The sequence below is a fragment of the Thamnophis sirtalis genome, unplaced genomic scaffold, assembly GCF_051295495.1.
Source record: "Thamnophis sirtalis isolate CommonGarterSnake01/CBP01778 unplaced genomic scaffold, rThaSir2_p1.2 scaffold_6, whole genome shotgun sequence".
NCBI lineage: Eukaryota > Metazoa > Chordata > Lepidosauria > Squamata > Natricidae > Thamnophis > Thamnophis sirtalis.
Genome location: NW_028261386.1, coordinates 112398846 through 112419023, shown reverse-complemented (window position 1 = coordinate 112419023; position 20178 = coordinate 112398846). Strand labels below are relative to the sequence as shown.

General features: G+C 36.1%; 1 protein-coding gene across 2 annotated transcripts in view; it reads left to right on the top strand.

Annotated features, from left to right (window-relative positions):
* FUT9 (fucosyltransferase 9) overlaps window positions 1-19902 on the top strand; it is a 65032-nt gene extending 45130 nt beyond the window's left edge. For both annotated transcript variants that reach the window (XM_014057168.2, XM_014057167.2), the window contains exon 2: window positions 17977-19902. In XM_014057168.2, coding sequence (XP_013912643.1) covers window positions 17985-19061 — 1077 coding nt within the window. In that variant the 5' untranslated portion in view covers window positions 17977-17984 and the 3' untranslated portion in view covers window positions 19062-19902. The remainder of the gene's footprint in view (window positions 1-17976) is intronic.
* The last annotated feature ends 276 nt before the right edge of the window (window positions 19903-20178 follow it).

The following is a 20178-nucleotide window of genomic DNA, read 5'->3' as shown; positions in this document are numbered from 1 at the left end:
CCCTTTCTAAAGAAGCCATCACTAGATGCAACAGTTTTTCATTTTCTCTAATTTTCATCCAATTTCTGGCCTTCCTTTCTCAGGAAGGTCTTCAGAAAAGAGCCTTGGATTAAGGATATTATACCCCAAATAGGGACTACCGGATCAAAGTAAGGGAATTTATATATATTTTTTCAGTCAGATTTCAGGATAGGACACAATATGGAAAAAGAATTTACTGCCATTTTAATCTCTTGTGGAACTGGGATAGAAGTAATTCAACCATCCTAGCTCTTCTTGATCTCTCATCAGCTTTCAGTATGATTAATCTTGATACCCCTCTGGGATGACTACATAATTTAGGAATGGGATGTATGGTGTTACACTATTTTTCCTTTCTCTTGGGTTGGTTTTTGCTAGGGTGTTTGTGAGGTTAGTTTAAGCTTCCAGATTCTTTCTTGTATGATGTCTCAGAGCATGACAATGTCACGTGTTCTATTTAATGTGTGTGAGCCCACTGAGTGAAATCATCCATTGACACAGGGTCCAATATCATTGGTTCGCTGGTGGTAATAAATTTTCATCTCCTTTACTGGGCCAGTCTTATCAAGGTCATGTTCCAGAGCTTGAGGCTGTGAAGATTTGGAGAGGAAAGAATATGCTTACATTTCACCCTGAGAAGGCAAAAGTGGATGTGCTTTTTCAAGGATCCATAATGTGTCATATTTAGGTTTGCATAAGTTTGCATTATTCTATATGGAACACATTCAAGTTTAGAGGTTTTCCTGAATTCTCAGTTCCTGTTGAAGAAGAGGTGGCACCTCTGGCTAGGGAGTCTTCACCATCTGATGCATTAATTCTGACTTCCTGGATGGGCAGTCTCTTCTCATAGTTGCTCATGACTTTGTCACCTCATGTTTTAGTCTATTGCAATAGTCCAAACATGAGTTGATTAGTTCAAATTGACTAAGTCCAATCGAGGTGACTAAGGCTAGTTTGTCCAGTTACTTGGAAAGAGTTTTGATGGCTGTGTTCCTGTTATAACCTCTTTTTCATTTTTGTTGTTCTTTGACAGCTTTTTGTGTATTTCTAGCAACCTAAAGTTATGAGAACAAGAATCGATCAATCAATGTAATCCTGCAACTCCTAAGAAGTAGACAAGATCCTTGGCTCTTTAAGCAGACCCCTTGTTTCTTAGAACCATGTTCTTCCTTGTTGGTCAAAGCTCCCAAGGAGGTTACACATTATCATTAATGTGTATTAATGATAAGTCCATGCAGTGATGAATTTTCATCTACCTTGAAAAAGACAATGATGCTCCCCCTTCTGAGAAAACTAACATGGACCCAACAATTCTGGACAGTTTTCATCCAGAATCCAACATTACATTTTTAATGACAGCTTTTACTTCAAGCTGGGTGATTTTGGACCAATCATTGTCTCTCACTCAACATATCTCAAGGGTTGTTGTTATGAGGAAAATAGGAAGCAATGTTAAATATGTTTGCCTCCCTGAGTTACTTTAAAAAAAATAAGAAAGGAGGATGTAAATGGATACAAACTTGTTTCTTCTATATCTATGTCATGCTTTAATAGCAATTTATATATGCTTCCTAATAAATTGTCTCAGTTCTGTATAATTGTTTCATACTTATTGTTTGTCTTAAAAATAATTATGCACTTAATTATATTTTTCTTAGGATAATTGTCTCCAGAATATAAAAGTATTTATTTGATGATGAACTTAAAGGGTAGATAACTTATGATTGTTTTCCTGAAATTCAAAATTCTTAGCAAGCCCTTCTGATATTATGTCCTTTTATGTTTTTAACATTTTTGTGCTCTCATACCATAAATATCTATAAAGCTCAACCAGCATCCTCTAGTATTAACATTCTAGTATAGTATGGGAAATTTATATTTTCAGTATCTGAGACAGTAATATAATTTAAAATTTGGAAAAAACAAGCCCAATTCTGACACTTGAATCATGTAAACTCTTCTATTTTACTCTGGGGTATTCTTTGTTTTCTATTTTTTTTCTTTTCCAAATAAACATTTTCACTGTTCTTTGCCAATCTTGCAGGTTTTTTTTAATGGGATTAGGATTGGTGCCATAAGAATGGATTATAAAAAGTATAATAATAACAACAGAATAGCAGAGTTGGAAGGGATCTTGGAGGTCTTATACTCTAAACCCTGCTCAAGCAGGAAATCCTATACCATGTCAGATAAATAGTTGTCAATCTCTTCTTAAACACTTCTAGTATTGGAGCACCCACAACTTCTGGAAACCAGAAGATTATTTGTTCTAACTGTCAGGAACATTCTCCTTAGTTGAAGACCCAGATTGTTGGGGGCAATATGCTGACTCTCTGTAAACCGCTTAGAGAGGCCTGAAAGGCCTATGAAGCGGTATATAAGTCTACTGCTATTGCTATATTGCTATTGCTATTGCTAGTTCTACGTTGGTTTTCTCCTTCATTAGTTTCCATCCATTTCTTCTTGTCCTGCCTACTAATACAAATGCAGTGGAGTTTATTTTATAAATATCTGAAGTAATTAACAAGTGTAATATTGAAGTGAATTCTTTATGTAGAAATATACTGGCCTGCAACTTTATCTGTTGCTCTTAGTGTAGGAGAACAACTGGCAGAGCCAGGGGGAAGAGATAAAAGAGGAATCGGTTTAGAATCCTAAGTAGCCATAAGCTAATTAAGTCCTACACCCCCTTGAATGCCTTGACTCTTATTTAGTTGCGACCTGGTCCTAACTGTTAGTCTGACAAGATTCCTGTGATACACTTTAACAATAAATTAATAATTGGGAATATCTCTGTGTGGACCGTTCCCGCTACATAATATGCAAAATAACTCATCTTAATATAGTCTGTGATGCAGAAACTAGTAGTAGCACATTAATTTTGTTTTCAGTGTGTGATCTTGCATGAGAAAACAATAATGCCTAGCAGGCTTTACTAGGATATGATATGAATTGAGAATGTATTATAAAACATAAAAGCTTTCTAAGCCAAGCTGGAATTCCATGGTAGATTGACCTGAAAACATTTTTTCTGAAGCATGTCCTGTTTTAGAAAACTGCACAACATAGAAAATAAATTCAGTAGTATTGTATCAGTTGCTGGGTTTCTAAAATTTTATGTAAATTGTGTCATTCTCAGTAATCTAAACCTATTAATAATAGCAAAAGTTATTTTAGCATAGAAATGTGTGTGCAATTACTAGAATAGAATTTCTAACTGGCCTGGCCAGCATAGCCAATGCTGAAGAGTATCAGGTGCAAGATTACACCATGTGATTTTAAAGTGTGTAATTTATAGTACTTTTCTCAAGAAGCAGTTTAGCTAATTCAGTATTGCTTGGTCACAAAGCATTTTCACAATGGTTTATTAGCTATAGAGCTGATTCCAAACTGAATTCATTTTCCCATTTTCAAATATAGGCATAAGTATTACATATGGGGGGGGGGAAATCACTCTATCCCTGACCAACCTGCCAAAATATACTATTGTTGGTGCTGCTATATCAACTTCACTGTATCTCTGTCTGCACAAATGCATTTAAGAAAGAGACCTGAAGAACAACAATACATTTTATATATTGTCAATAATCAACATCCAGATAAGCAGGGTTTTGCACCAGACAATCAAATAGTAAACAATACCTTAATCAAAGAACAACCAACTCAGACAAAGCAACTGAAGACAAACAATCAAAGAATAAACAGCAGCCTAATCAAGGAACTAGCAAGGAAGAAACAACACCCTCACCAACATTGGCAGAGCAAGTTAATGTCTATAGGGAACAAACCCCAGTCCCTTCTAGCACTGAAAATACTATCTAGTTTGGTAACAAAATGTTTTGGAAGCAACCAGTTCAGAGAGCACCAAGGACAACTGAATGTAATTGACCCGATGGGACACTGATTTGGACAAGTAATTTTTGAGCTGCTACCAAATTTGGCATCAGTTTAGTCCAGAAATATTGGCATGTCTTAAAACATTTTCAACTTTTAAGAGGTCACCCTGTATGCATCCCCTGAACATTCATCAAGATAACTTCTGTTTGGCATTATCTGAATTCTTCCATAGAGACGCTATCTGGTCAGAAGTTACTGAAATACCTACACACCATTGCCAGTGATGAAAGATAAACTCTCCTGTCATTGCAGAGTATGACTTTGCCACACTATTTGGATTCATCTTAATTGACCTAGAAATCTCAATTTACTTATTTGTTGTCTGAAGTAACTGCCATCATAGTCTTTTTATTGTCCTTAGATTAATAAGAAGTGGCATTGCAAAGTATTGTTTATGGTAGATTTGCTTTGGTAACATTATTTTTAAGAAATACCCTCTAATTTTACCTAAGCTCAATCCCTCCAAGACGGAGTGGCTGTGGTTTCCGTCATCCCGATTTGTGCATCTTGTTCCATCTTTGATGATAGGGGGAGAAATTTTAGCCCCCTCAGAAAGGGCCTGCAATCTGGGAGTCCTCCTCAATACGCGGCTTAGTTTAGAAGAACACCTGACGGCCGTGACCAGGGGGACCTTTTACCAGGTTCGCCTGGTACGTCAGTTGTGCCCCTTCTTGGATCGGGATGCTCTGTGCACAGCCACTCATGCCCTCGTCCTTTCTCGCCTGGACTACTGTAACGCTCTCTACATGGGGCTGCCCTTGAAGAGCACCCGGAAGCTTCAACTGGTCCAGAATGCGGCTGCGTGGGTTATAATGGGGCACCTAGGTGCTCCCATGTTACACCCCTTTTAGGCGGCCTGCACTGGTTGCTGGTTGTCTTCCGAGTGCGATTCAAGGTACTGATTATGACCTTTAAAGCGCTCCATGGCTTAGGCCCAGGTTACCTGTGAGACCACCTACTGCCACCTGTAGCTTCCCATTGTCCAGTGCAATCCCACAGAGTTGGCCTCCTCAGGGTGCCGTCGACCAGACAGTGTCAGCTAGTGACTCCCAGGGGAAGAGCCTTTCTCTGTGGGAGCGCCTTCCCTCTGGAATGAGCTGCCCTCGGAGCTTCGTATAATCCCCGACCTCTGGTCCTTCCGATGCGCCCTAAAAAGTTGGCTTTTCCAGCAAGCCAGCCTGGCCTGAACAAAACAAAATAAATTATTGATCACTGTTAATTTTAATTCGATTGTTTTTAAAAAAAATGTATTGTCAATTTTAATTGGGTTTGGGATATTCCATTTAATTTTTTTAACTTTTATATTATGTGTTTCTTTTAATTGTTGTACGCCGCCCTGAGTCCTTGGGAGAAGGGCGGCATATAAATCTAATAAATCTCAATGTCTAAGCAAGTGGCATTGTAAATCCCTACAGGGGGAAAAATAACTATAGAAGTAAAGTTATTAGAACCTCAGCTGTTTGCACATCAGGCTTTCCAGTCTGAAACAAAATGTTAATTAGAAATATCTTTTCCAGTTTTCTCTTTGGAGGTTGACATATTTAATCTCATTTAAAACGCTCCTAAGAATTTTGTTGCAGAACAACTTTCAGTTCAGTTCAGTAGGTAGCTAAAAATGGTGAAATGGATTTCATTTCAATTTATTAACAGTTACCTATTTCAAAATGTATTTGGATGATAAAACATTTCATTACACGTGTTATCTAAAATACTATGTAAATACAGTCAGTGATATTTGAAAGATTGAAATTACTTGGAAGTCTGTGAAGCCATTTTTTTAAAAATGAACTAAGAAAAAAGGGTTTTGGAGGAAAGGTGGGGCTACTTTCTGCATTTTGGATATGCTTGCAAAAAGAATTGCCTCTGTACAAATCTTTGTACATTCAAAGAATCTGGGTTGTGTCCTAACAAGTGGTGGGTGGCAGGCAGTATTCCCAGTACAGGAGTACCTGTGCCTGCCGTGAACACCGGATACTGTTCCGGTATGGTACTCTGGAGGGCCTACCCACCCGCCCTCGTTCCTTACCTGTGTTTGAAGGAAATGGCCCCTGCGCGATGCTCCGCCAAGCAGCTGGAGCATCGCAGGAGATAAGGACATGTGTGCATGCTGCATGCATTCATGTGGTGGCCGCCGAGATAAGGACATGTGTGCATGCTGCATGCATTCATGTGGTGCACTGTACCAGTTGCAACGGGATCCGGAACCCACCACTGGTCCTAACAGACTACCCAAATTAGTACTCTCTGTAATTGAATCTACACTTTCTAGCCTAGCTACGATGGCAGGGAATATCAGTAATTGCAATAAAATCAAATCTAAGAGATACATTCCTACTTTGCACAAGTAGCAAGCAATAAGAGACAAACCAAGAGGAGATACCCATCAGTGATGCTTATCTACACATTTCAAACTCTTGTCATTGAAACAAAGATTCAGTCACCTGAAATAATGGAGGATTTTATCAACTCCGCAGAAATCAACAAACCGAGTTCTCTGCAGAGGTGGAAAAGAAAAGTGGTGATGGGAGATTCATTACAGCAAAAGACAGAGCAATTATATTTGGAAAGATGAGCTATTATGAGAATTGTGCTGTCCTTCTGCTGCATGTATCAAGGATATTTATCAACATGAGAAAATTACAAGTGGTTAAAAAATTCTGAATAGGACGATGAAGGAGCTGTGGCACAAGTACCATTTTCACATACTGTATCTTTCTTAAATGAATGGAAAAAACTGGTTAAAGAAAAAAAAGAGAAAATATTGCATTCTTAGGCCATGGCTTGCATCAAAAGTATAAGTAACTCTTAAGCAGAAAGAATTGTATTTCACAAGGAAAGGGAAAATGTATTTGACAAGTCTAGTGGCACTTTATCAAGAAAGAAGTAAACTGACAGCAGGAAGGCAATAGAAGCAAGGATTCCACGTAGAGAATGGCTGGGCAAATAGGTACAGGACTGAACATGGTTAAGAGAGGGGATATGGATATTCCACAGCACGTGGCATATAACAGCAGGAAGGCTGCTAATTAGTAACATCCTCTATCTCCTATGTCTGTCCTTCTGTCAGAAGGCAAAGAGAACTCTTACTAACAGGATTCATGAAAGGCAGTGGGGACAGCTTAGTTTATTAAAAGGTAGAGTAAGATTCCACCTTGCTACCCTAAACAATTCTGGTCTCCAGGGTGAGAATAATTACATCCTAAGAAGATGAAGAAGCTGCAGATGTGGTCTCAAAACTGCCAGATGTTAATCTTTGAAAGCTCCTGAAAAATTGATATGCTGCAAAAAGACTGGGAAAAAGCCAGTTTAATTCCAGCATTCAAAAATGGAAAACCTGGGATATTACAGATCAATTAGTGTTATTCTAAATTGGACATGGTACCAAAACAGATTATTTAGTTTCTGAGCAAGGTTGCTCGGGTTGAGTTGCATTCAACAGAACCATTTTGTTCAGATAGCAAGAAGCTAATAGTTTCTATATTCTATACTATACTATGCATTGGTTACATCATAACTGAAGCAGGATAGACCTATTCTCTATTGGAACAGTGGGCAAGACAAGAACCAATAGATTGAAATTAAAGATGATTCAAGGTGAACATTGGAAGAAATTTTCTGAATCCAGCTGAATTCTATTGAGAATAGTTGTAGGCTTAGTGGAAGTTAAAAACTACCATGAACTAAAATGGCTTACTTGCTGCAATGTTTACCTTTGAATTTTGGAGGAACTGAGGAAGATATAAATGAGGTAACAACAGAATCGGTTGACAGCATATTTTATAAACAGCAAATCACATGCCGTGGGGGGAAATCTGCGGAAAGTATTTTAAAGACTCTGCCTTAATTAAATAACTATACAAGAACTATACAACCCCTATTACAGTTTCCAATATTCTGTATTTACCCCAACAAACATTAACAATTTCTGTGGTTCTTGCTTCTTTGGTCTTGTGCAACACTACAGTGTTTGACCCCTGTTCCAGCACTTACCTAATTCCTTTCTTCAGCCTTTTAAGTTTCTTGTTGCTTTTATGTCTCAATCAAACACCCATTAGCTTCTTGGGTGTATGTATTCATGTTTCTACATGCACTGTGTCATTTGAAAGGCAATAGGATGTCTGGTATATTTTCCTTCCAAAGCTGGAGGCGAACAAGGAAGTCATGGTTTCAGGTATGCCTCTTTCAGGGTTAGATTCTGAAGGAAATAGCTTGAGTAGACCAGTTATATCCAGATTCAGGTATATTACATCAGTACCATGGAAAGCTCAGAGCGAGCTCTGGTTTTTATTTAAAGTAACCACCTTCTTCCTACGGTTTTCTTAAGGTGAATATGGCATATTTCTGCATGAAGGGTTCACTGAGGTAGATACTTTATTTAGATGCATGACATTATTTGATGTCATGCATCTTGGTTGACTAGTAACCAAGACAAAGTTTGTATAATGAAATCAGTATCTTGTATTTTTATGCATATTTGTTCAGATTAAGTTTTCCAAGTTTTCAGTTATTAAATCAATTATGTAATTCTCTTCATTTCATTTGTTGATAACCTGGATTGTGTGTACATGTGAGAGAGAGAGGGAAGAGAAAGAGAGATTTAAATTATTAGCTTGATGGATTGTATAGCTAATTTAACAGTAACTCTCAAAAATGATGATGGCTGCTTATTCCGAGTTAGTTTATTCTGTTTGTATTCCTGACCCCTTAATTCAAGAAAAGTCTCTTTCAGTGACTTTGCTTTGTTTTCTTCAACTACTGACCAATTCTGTTACTCAAACATCTCGATGTTTGTTTACTTGTGTATTTTTAGGAGGGTGTCTTTTCTAGTATATCCTCCTCACCAAATAGCATGACTTTCCACAAATGTACTGTATATCTTCCAGATGAATTAGAATGTAATTCTCTTCATTTCATTTCTTGATAACTTGGCCTGTGTGTACAAGTGAGAGAGAGAGGGAAGAGAAAGAGAGATTTAAATTATTAGCTTGATGGATTGTATAGTTAATTTAACAGTAATTCTCAAAAAAAAAGGTCTTCTATACTGTTTTACTGTAGCTATCCTTACTTGGAGCTAATAGGTCAGAGTTTTAGGTAGAAGGAAAAATAGAAGATAACACCTTTTGAATGAAGCAAGTTCTGTACAAATCTGTTTTTGCTTCCTCCAAGTCATAACCAAAATAGCTTGGAGTAATACTGAGATAAGCATCTAAGGTGTGTCCAAACTTTATGCTCTTTGCAGAGACACGCAGAATCATGGTATGATCCTCTATTTCCATACTATAAAATACATTAATTATTTTTTAAATAGAATTCTAGTTGTGAATATCAGGGATACCTGTATTCGGGATCATCTTTGTCATGTTTTCATTATTTTTTGTACAGAAAAATGGTCCTTTTTCCAGCAAAATGAAAATTTAGCTTCAAGCCTCTTGAATAGAGTAAGTTGCAAAACAATTGTTCTTTTCTTTTCTGCCATTTTTTCTTTTAGTATACTACTAAGTTCTCAAAGCAGTGCAAAAGAAAATGCATATTTGATAAATCAGTTAAACAGTAAATATTAAATATAGTATAAACTATATGCGGAAATTATTCATTCATATTATAAAAATAGGTAAATTGGCACTGAATGTACTGGATTTAACATTCTTTCAACTGTGCCAGAAATTCCTTGATTATAACAGCTTTTTAAAAAATAAAACAGTTGAAGTATCATAATAGAGATTCAGCTTTGCTGTATTCTTTCTGTATTCTGAGTGGTGCCAGGGATTCAAATAACACCCCTAATGAAAGAAGAGGCAAGGCTTGAGTTTCCTCAAAGTTCCATTTTAGTAGAGGTGTCATTTTGGCACATCTAGGAAAACCCAAATCTGAAAGTTTGCAGGGTTTTCCCATGCAAGTGAAAGTTCAAGTCCCTGCCCAGCACCCACATATCCATCACATAATCCAATCAGGCACTGTCCAAAACTGGAGATGCCTTCCAGTCACACCATCACAGCTGCAGGACAAAATGTCCTTGACTCTCTGAGAAAGGAATGTTATTTTGACTATATATCACCCATACTCCATATAATCCCCCTCCCATTTTCCCCACAGCAGAAAATGTGGCAGGCCTGAAGGCCCAATGTAAAAGATGGCTTCCAGGTCTGAGAATTGGGTTATTATTAAGGGTTCACTGAAGTACATGCTTTATTTAGTTTTGTATGACATTTGGCTAGTAACCAAGACAAGGTTTGTTATAATGAAATCAATATCTTGTATTTTTAGGCATCTTTGTTCAGATTAAGTTTTCCAAGTTTCCAGATCAAGGTTGGAGTGAAAAAGAACATTCTACAAACTTGTTTCAGATGTCTTTGTGCCAAGGACCTTGTTTTGAGGAGCCGAGGTGGCGCAGTGGTTAAATGCAGCACTGCAGACTATTTCAGCTGACTGCAGTTCTGCAGTTCGGCTGTTCAAATCTCACCGGCTCAGGGTTGACTCAGCCTTCCATCCTTCCGAGGTGGGTAAAATGAGGACCCGGATTGTTGTTGGGGGCAATATGCTGACACTGTAAACCGCTTAGAGAGGGCTGAAAGCCCTATGAAGTGGTATATAAGTCTAACTGCTATTGCTATTGCTATTGATGGCTGCTGTATTCCGAGTTAGTTTATTCTGTTTGTATTCCTGACCCCTTAATTCAAGAAAAGTCTCTTTCAGTGACTTTGCTTTGTTTTCTTCAACTACTGACCAATTCTGTTACTCAAACATCTCGATGTTTGTTTGCTTGTGTATTTTTTAGGAGGGTGTCTTTTCTAGTATATCCTCCTCACCAAATAGCATGACTTTCCACAAATGTACTGTATACCTTCCAGATGAATTAGAATGTAATTCTCTTCATTTCATTTCTTGATAACTTGGCCTGTGTGTACATGTGAGAGAGAGAGGGAAGAGAAAGAGAGATTTAAATTATTAGCTTGATGGATTGTATAGCTAATTTAACAGTAATTCAAAAAAAAAAAAAAGGTCTTCTATACCAGTGTTTTTCAACCACTGTGCCGCGGCACACTAGTGTGCCGTGACATAGTGTAAGATGTGCCATGGGAAAATTACTTTATATATAGTCAATATAGGCACAGAGTTAATTTTTTTTATCATTTTCTAATGGTGGTGTGCCTCGTGATTTTTTTCATGAAAAAAGTGTGCCTTTGCACAAAAAGGTTGAAAAACACTGTTCTATACTGTTTTACTGTAGCTATCCTTACTTGGAGCTAATAGGTCAGAGTTCTAGGTAGAAGGAAAAATAGAAGACAACACCTTTTGGATGAAGCAAGTTCTATACAAATCTCTTTTTGCTTCCTCCAAGTCATAACCAAAATAGCTAGGAGTAATAATGAGATAAGCATCTAAGGTGTGTCCATACTTTAGGCTCTTTGCAGAGACACGCAGAATCACGGTACGATCCTCTATTTCCATACTATAAAATACATTAATTATTTTTTAAATAGAATTATATTTGTGAATATCAGGGATACCTGTATTCAGGATCATCTTTGTCATATTTTTATTATTTTTTGAACAGAAAAATGGTCCTTTTCCCAGCAAAATGAAAAGCCTCTTGAATACAGTAAGTTGCAAAACAATTGTTCTTTTCCTTTCTGTCTCGTTCTTCTTTAGTTTTACTACTAAGTTCTCAAAGCAATGCAAAATAAAATGCATATTTGTTAAATCAGTTAAACAGTATAATATTAAATATAGCATAAACTACATGCGGAAATTATTCATTCATATTGTAAAAATAGGTAACTTGGCACTGAATGTACTGGATGTAACATTCTTTCAACTGCCAGAAAATCCTTGATTTGCCTTAGGATATTTCAGCTTTATAAGAGCTTTTAAAAAATAAAACAGTTGAAGTATCATAATATTCAGGTTGGCTGTATTCTGTATATTCTGAGTGGGTTATTATTTAAGTATGAATTTGTGGTTAGAACCTGAATAAACAAAATAACCTAGAGTTTCTGTGAGTTTCTGTAATCAATAGGAATTAGGGGAGTTTGTATTTTTCTTATTCTGAAGCAAAATAAATTAACTATAATTGGAAATCAATAACTATATACATTTGAATAGAAATTAACTCTATAAATACTAAAACTTAAAATTATATAAAACAGGCTACATGTAAAATAAATATGTATACTTAGTATGGACTAAACAGCTTTCCTTTCTAATTTTAAAAATAAATGGAATTATCCTAAGCTTTTCAGTGTTTTTTGTAGAATTGGATAAATATGCAAACTCCTGAAATATCTATTTCTCATTTAAGTAGATTTTGGGGGAAAGGGGTTTTCAAAAAATAAAACTTTATTGCATCTTTAAAAAGTATGCAATTATGTCTGTGTTTTTTAAACAATTTTATAAAAATAGATTAGAGCACAGATGAGGACTCAGCTATAATATTTGAGGATTTTTATAAAATTCAGGGTTTTTTTGCCTTTGTGCAAGGGGAGTATTTATATTTGCCAAGAAAGGGATCCTATTTCATTCATTTTTGATATATGTATATATCAGAACATATATCCTTATGGATGAGACATGAAGAAAATATTAGCACAAATGCAGAAATTAGGATGAATGGAAAGTAATCCTTTTAAGAACTTTCCTCCCAGTACACATTTTGGTTCAATTGCTATATAAATGCAATAGAAAAGTTGGGAATTTCCAGACTTTTCCAATCAATCAATCACCAAATAATCATATTTATTTAATTTGTTTAATTTTTATCACATCTTTATTACTTTTGCAAGTAACTCAAGGTAACAAATATATCCAACATACTTTCCTCTTATTTTCCCTGCAACAATCCTGTGAAGAGGATTAGGTTGAGTGTGGGCGACTGGCCCAAGATCAATCAGCTTGCTTTCATGTCTAAGCAGGATTTATGGTCTACCTCTGATTCCTTAACCACTAGAACAATGTGTACTATGACTGAAGAGCCCTGGTTAAACACAATTCACGTTGTTTGTTGCAAAGATAGTCACAAAATGTTTACATACCTATCTTTTTACCTTTACTTTTTTTTTGCATATGAAGAATTTGTGGCAAAATTGTTTCAAACAATGTCTGTGTATTTCCAAAATATTCATTAATGTTCCAGATGGCTCTAATTAAGTTTGCTTTGGAGAAATACTATTTCATTTTGAAATTATTCAGGTGTTTCTGAAATTAATCCAAATTATATTATCTTCAGTGCATACCCTGTATGCAATAGATCCATACTTGTGTTCTCTAATGAAATTTCCTCCCCAAAAACAGCTTTTATTTTATTAGAATACAATGCATAATTACTTGGGCGTGCCATACCTCTAGGACAGATTCCTCTATATTCAGAATCCACAATCATGTGGCTGGAGATATGCTCAGGGGAATATTGAACAAAGACTGCAGTAACAATTTTTCCTTACCTCTAGTATCTACAGGTTAGGAGGGGGAAAACCCAGAGAGGTATTTCCTCCCCTGTCAGAATCTCTGCCCCCAGCGGACATAATAGTCACAGAAATAATACATACTACAACAATTGCATTGGCTTTGAATCAGAGTTTAAATACAGTGGTACCTTAAATATATGTCTCCGTTCCATTACAATAAATTAGAGGTATTGTACATATTGCTAATCAATATAATTTGCCCAACTAATGTATGCAGAGAGGTTATCTAAATCAGATAGTTGCCAAATTTGCCTTGTAGCGCCTTGATTTCCCAGCATGGAAATGGCTTTCACCATTCGTTCCCCCAGATATAAGTTTGGCTCCCACCTTGTTGCTTTTCTACACGGCCTTGAAAATATAGTTTTGTCAGCGAGTTTGAGGATCTCGTTCAGAGCCAATCAAGTGTCTTGTCTGATTCTGTTGTTGCTGCTATGATGGAATAGGGGTTGGAGTGGTGAATTTTAACTCTGGATTTTGAATGTTCTATGTCACCCTGAGTCACTACGTGTGATTTGGACAGCTATATTAATTTGTTTAAGAAATAAAGAGTAATTGAAGAATCAGGGGGGAAATGCAGCAAAGAAATTAATCTATAGAAAGGAAAAGTTCTTACACACTTCACACATTTTCCCCAGTTTATACCCAGTGCTCTTCTTTGTCTCCTATTTTATAACTGAAAATGTTAGCTTGATTATTCAATGGACTAGTGCTACAATTTCACAATACAATTTAGGAGGAGATTGAAGTGTTTGGGGTAGTACTTGTTAATGGGAGTCAATCTACATAATTCTTGATCATTGTATTCATCAGTCACATCTTTATCTTCAATTGATCTTTGATTCATCCTTCCTTCAATCCACCTTAACATTCTGTTTTAGTTCCATGTACCTGTGCAGTCAGAGCGACTGTGTGTGGATACTTCATTAAACTGACTATTTATCATGCAATTCATTAAGCTCATTATCCATCACGATCACTAGAAAAGGTCATTCTTCTGGGCAAGCCTGTCAAGAGGTTGCATTCCAATCAAATGTAGATTTGCTCTGATTCAGCTAGCCCTTGATTTCCAGGGGATATTCTAGCTACTCTTCCTGCATCTCTCCTCATCAATATGTACGGACACTTTCTATAGCAACCTAAAACACTCCATTATCAGTTCAAATAGGACAGTCATTTCTCACCTTAAAATGTCTTTAGAAATAATACTACATTATGATGTAATTCCCCAGGCCGTTTGGTTTTGGTAATGCAGCCAGATCTGCCTTATTGATACCTGAGGCAAAAACAAATCCTATTTGATTGCTAAAGTAGCCAAATAAAATAAGATGAGCATTGTAGAAATTGCTTCTACAATTCTTGCTTCTACAAGAATTGCTTTAACTCAGATTTGCTTCTTATGGCCCACATTTGATTTTGTAGAGCTATTCAAGTTTTTTTTAAAGGAGGAAAGTATACAAAAGCTACTCACAGATGTTAGAATAACTGAATGTACTACCAGAGTTAAAACATGTGATGTATAGAATTAGACATGGAGAAAATGGGGGGGGGGTATTTAAAACCTGACACTTTTTGAATAATCCCTGAAATCTCGGAGGTATTGCAATTCAATCATGTGAATGATTGCCATGTGTGAAATAGTAGCTGGATGGTGAAGATTTAGTGAGGAATGAATGGACATATAAGTGTTATATGTGACTAGCATAGAGTATGTGAAAGGGATGAGAAAACAAGTATTAATATGAATGACATAAATAAACAGCAAATGGAATGGTAAGTAAATGTCATAGGTACTATGTGAATGAGGAACATTTATGAATATTTTAGAGAAAAATAAATATTAAAATAAATATTTTATTTTAGAGGGCGGGCAGGTGTATGGTAAAATGAATCTCTGCATATTTGCAAGTAGAGCTACAACCTACCAATCGACATCAAATGTCACCTTGTAGAGAGAAAAAAGTGCCCACTTTAATTTGTAATCCATAAAAGTAAAGGGCAAAGCAAAGTTTCCCCAACATTAACTGGTGTGGCAAATCTGTGCAAAATATATTAACTTGATGGTTGGAGTCATGCATTGTGCTTTGCATAGACCTACCTTTAATGCTGACCTGGAAAATTTAGAATTCTGGGACTTTAGGGGAAGTGTATATTATTTAGGAGAAGATACACTGATTGAAAGCATGTTTGAGTGAAGGTGAAGGTATTCAACCTACATGGGTTTAAGAGTAATTGATGGATTGCTTTGCCTTTATTTTCTGCTCATTAAGATTACTGGGGTATCATTTTTATGGTCCCACATTTTTCAGGAATTCTCTATCCAGTAACCTAAGACATGGTGTTCATGATAGAGTTCATCCAATTATAGAATTGCTTTCCAGTTTAATTAGGGTTGGTATACCGTTTTCTGTGTATGATGCAAAATTAATTTGTTCATGTTGCCTATTTTTTGCAGAATTTCTTCTGCCCTGTCTTTTCTTTATTATTGCTGTTGATCCTTTTTGATGTTTTTTTTAATTGTATTTTTTATTCCTATAGTCACCCATCTCAAGAAGTGACTCTGGGTGATCCACATCATAAAAAGTAAAAATGTTTCAAATCATACAAAATAAATACATATGATTGACAAGTAGAATTATTCTATGGATGCTAATACAGACAAGAAGTAGGACCCTTAACAATCAGGGCCCCAGACCCAAGTGCAGAATTAGTCCTCATGGCTTACAAAAGGCCAGCAGGGTCAGAATAACAGAATTGAAAGGAACCTTGGAGGTCTTTTAATCCACTTCCTGCTCAAGCAGGAGACCTTATACTATTTCAGACAAATGGTTGTCCAATCTCTTCTTTAAAATATCCACTTTGGAGCACCCACAACCATCTGGAAGCAAGCCATTCCACTGAGTAATTAATCTAAGTCAGGGTCATCCTGATCATTTAAGGGAGTATTTTCCAGAGCTATGGCAGAGAAAGCACATCACCTGGTCCCTGCCAAATGACATTCCTTGTTATGGGTTGATGGGACCCATAACATGCCAAATCTGTAGGGCCAAATTGGATTAGGTGAATTAGCTTCAAGCCATGAAGGGCTTTAAAGGTGAAAGCCAGCACCTAAAATTGTACCTGGAAGGACACTGGCAGTCAGTGTAGCTCATATAGCACTAGCGTTGCATGTGTCGGATGCCCAATACTCTTTACTACCTATGCAGCTGTATTGTGTACCAGCTGGATTTTCCAAATGTCCTTCAAGAGCAGCTCCATATGGACCACATTGTTTTAATTTTAAGATTAAAATTTTTAAAAAGTCTAAATTGGGATGGGGTTTTGTAGTGGTAAAAATAGATAAATGCTTTAAATATGTAAGTATTTTCATTCACAAAGAAAGACAAAAAAGCACACAAAGAAAGCTATGTCCTAATGCAGTGTTTTTCAACCTTTTTTGTGCAAAGGCACACTTTTTTCATGAAAAAAATCACGAGGCACACCACCATTAGAAAATGTTAAAAAAATTTAACTCTGTGCCTATATTGACTATATATAAAGTAATTCTCCCACGGCACACCTTACACTATGTCACGGCACACTAGTGTGCCGCAGCACAGTGGTTGAAAAACACTGTCCTAATGAGATGTATTAGAAGTGATTGCATATATTTAGCATGATTGAGCTTCTCTCTGCTCTCAAGAACTGAGAAATGTTTATGGCAATCATGCTAAGTGAGCATTTTATTCCTAATGTTCCTTGAGTTCCTTTATGTACCATGCCAGTGGACGGTTTCTTTAAATGTTTGCCATTTTGCATCTAGCATAGAGCTTTTCAAAAGCTATTGTTTTTACACCCTTTGCAGTATATAAAATGCTAATTGCTAAAATGTATGTTGGTAATAATAAATCTACATTATATCTATTTTGGAGGGGGGATTCTTTTTTCATGTGTTATTTTATTAAATACAGCCGTATTTGTGTGTGTGTGTGTGTGTGTGTGTGTGTGTGTATGTGTGTGTGTATATATATATATATATATATATATATATATATATATATATATATATATATATATATATACATACATACATACATACATACATACATACATATATATACACACACATATATTTCATATAAAATGAACAAAGAATTATTGAAGTTGGACAATTAATGCCCAATAGAACATTAATAACAGTAGCAACAGTTATAAATGTTAAAAAAGGAAAATTCCCCTAAAAATAATATAAATATTTAATTTTTGACTTCTCCTGAAACCAGAAATAATAAAGGATTATTTTGAATATAGATGCGACTAACTGAAAAATATTAATTTAACACTGAAATACAAATACACAAATACATGCAGTATAGTGAGTACAGTTTTCATTCCACCTCAACACATATTTTCAATTCATTTGACTTCCATTAGAGTTTGTGGAAAATATTATGGTTCTTTACCAATATTTGTAATTGTTAGGTTTATCAATATTGCATAATAACCATTATATGTTTTGTGTTTCTACAACATGTTTTTAGAGTAGCTCTTTTATGCATGCAAATTTTAATAAACATCATCTTAATCTAAAAACAACTTTTCCTTCTTCTTTTTTTTGTAGATCAAATTATGACATCATCATCCAAAGGAATTTTCCGGCCATTTCTATTTCTCTTCATTGTGCTTGGCTGTTTCATGGCCTGCCTGCTCATCTACATCAAACCCACAAGCGGATGGATCTCTAGTCCTATTGAATCAGCCAGCTCAGTTCTAAAGATGAAGAATTTCTTCTCAACCAAAAGTGATTACATTAATGAAACAACAATTCTGATATGGGTTTGGCCATTTGGACAGACATTTGATCTGAAATTCTGTCCCACTTTTAATATTCATGGATGCCATCTGACAACGGATCGCACACTATATAACCGGTCTCATGCAGTTCTCATTCACCATAGAGACATTAGCTGGGATCTGACTAATTTACCTCAGCAGCCTAGACCTCCATTTCAGAAATGGATCTGGATGAACCTGGAATCTCCAACTCATACTCCACAAAAGAGCGGGATTGAACATTTGTTCAATTTGACCCTCACCTATCGTCGGGATTCAGATATTCAGGTGCCTTATGGCTTCATGACAGTCAGCACAAATTACTTTGAGTACGAAATCCCGAATAAAGAAAAACTTGTATGTTGGGTAGTGAGTAACTGGAATCCTGAGCATGCTAGAGTTAAGTATTATAATGAATTAAGTAAATATATTGAAATTCATACCTATGGACAAGCATTTGGAGATTATATCAGTGATAAAAATTTGATCCCCACTATTTCCACTTGCAAGTTTTATCTTTCCTTTGAAAATTCTATCCATAAAGACTACATTACAGAGAAACTCTACAATGCTCTTTTTGCTGGATCTGTGCCAGTGGTTCTAGGTCCTCCCAGAGAAAACTATGAGAATTACATCCCAGCTAACTCTTTCATACATGTGGAGGATTTCCTGTCTCCAAAGGACCTTTCAGAGTACCTTCTGATGCTTGATAAAAACACTAAACTGTATATTAGCTATTTCAACTGGAGGAAGGATTTTTCAGTGCGCCTTTCTCGATTCTGGGAATCACATGCATGTCTTGCTTGTGACCATATAAAAAGACACCAAGAATACAAGTCTGTTGGTAATTTAGAGAAATGGTTTTGGAACTAAACCTTTATCCATTTTTCCTGCACTTTATATTAAGGGGAAGGAAAGCTGTCAAAATCGCCATCCCAAGATGAGGAGAGGGAAGGGAGAAGTCCAGAAGAAAGCATTACTGTTTGTCATCTGGCCTTCTCAATGTGGATCAATAATTCACTTAAAGCCTTGAAACCTTAACCACTCTCCTTCCTTTCCAGATAAAGATGTCTTTCAAAAAAAATAATAGTGGGGGATTGGTCACTTTCTGTTCCATTTATTTGTTGAAGAAGTGACCACCATCTTTCAGACTCTTCTTGTATTTTATTGACCCAAGATTTTGAAAAGGAATTAAGAATAATAATCCAACATTGGATTTCCCTTCTTTAAACAATCCAAACTGTGGTGACATACTGTTACATTCTAATCATACATTTACTGTCCCATCTGGGAAACCAAAAAGTAGCAACTTTTGCAGGATGTACTTATGGGAGATATGTGAAATAACTTGGGTGCTTTTAAAGACCATGATATGGCTGCACAAATTATTCCATCCTGAAACTCTGCCACGACATTGTTTTATACTTTGTTGGAAATGCTGCTGTGTTTGACAGTGTTCACTGAGGAGTATGTTCTTATGTACTATTTCTTGTTTCATCATTTTTGCAATGCTGCATCACAGTTACATAAGGCAATCATTTTTATATTGATTAAAGCAGGGGGGTTTTTCTTGGAGGGCAGCAAAAGAAATTGGGGAGGGGGATACGAAGCTAATCAACATAAAACAACAGGGACCAAACTATTTATTATGGTTTAACAAATATAATTTATGAAATAGAATGATACATCTGAATAACCAAAACAATGTTTGATTCTGGTTGGTTCTGTCTTATAAATTGCCTTTGGTTGCAAAACATCATTGCTTACTCCATGGGAAGCAAACTCACTCACAGTGATGGACCCTGGCTTCCAAATGCCAGGCAGCACATGGTGATCAAAACTTTTTTTTTTAATGTAAGTGTACTGCCATGCTATGGATATTAGAAAGGAATGAGACTTTGATCATTGAATCATGTCTTTCATTTTGAAGCCAGTGACTCCTATGGTTGTTCCAATGAGAAGACTTGCATTTAGTTTCACATGTCTGGTT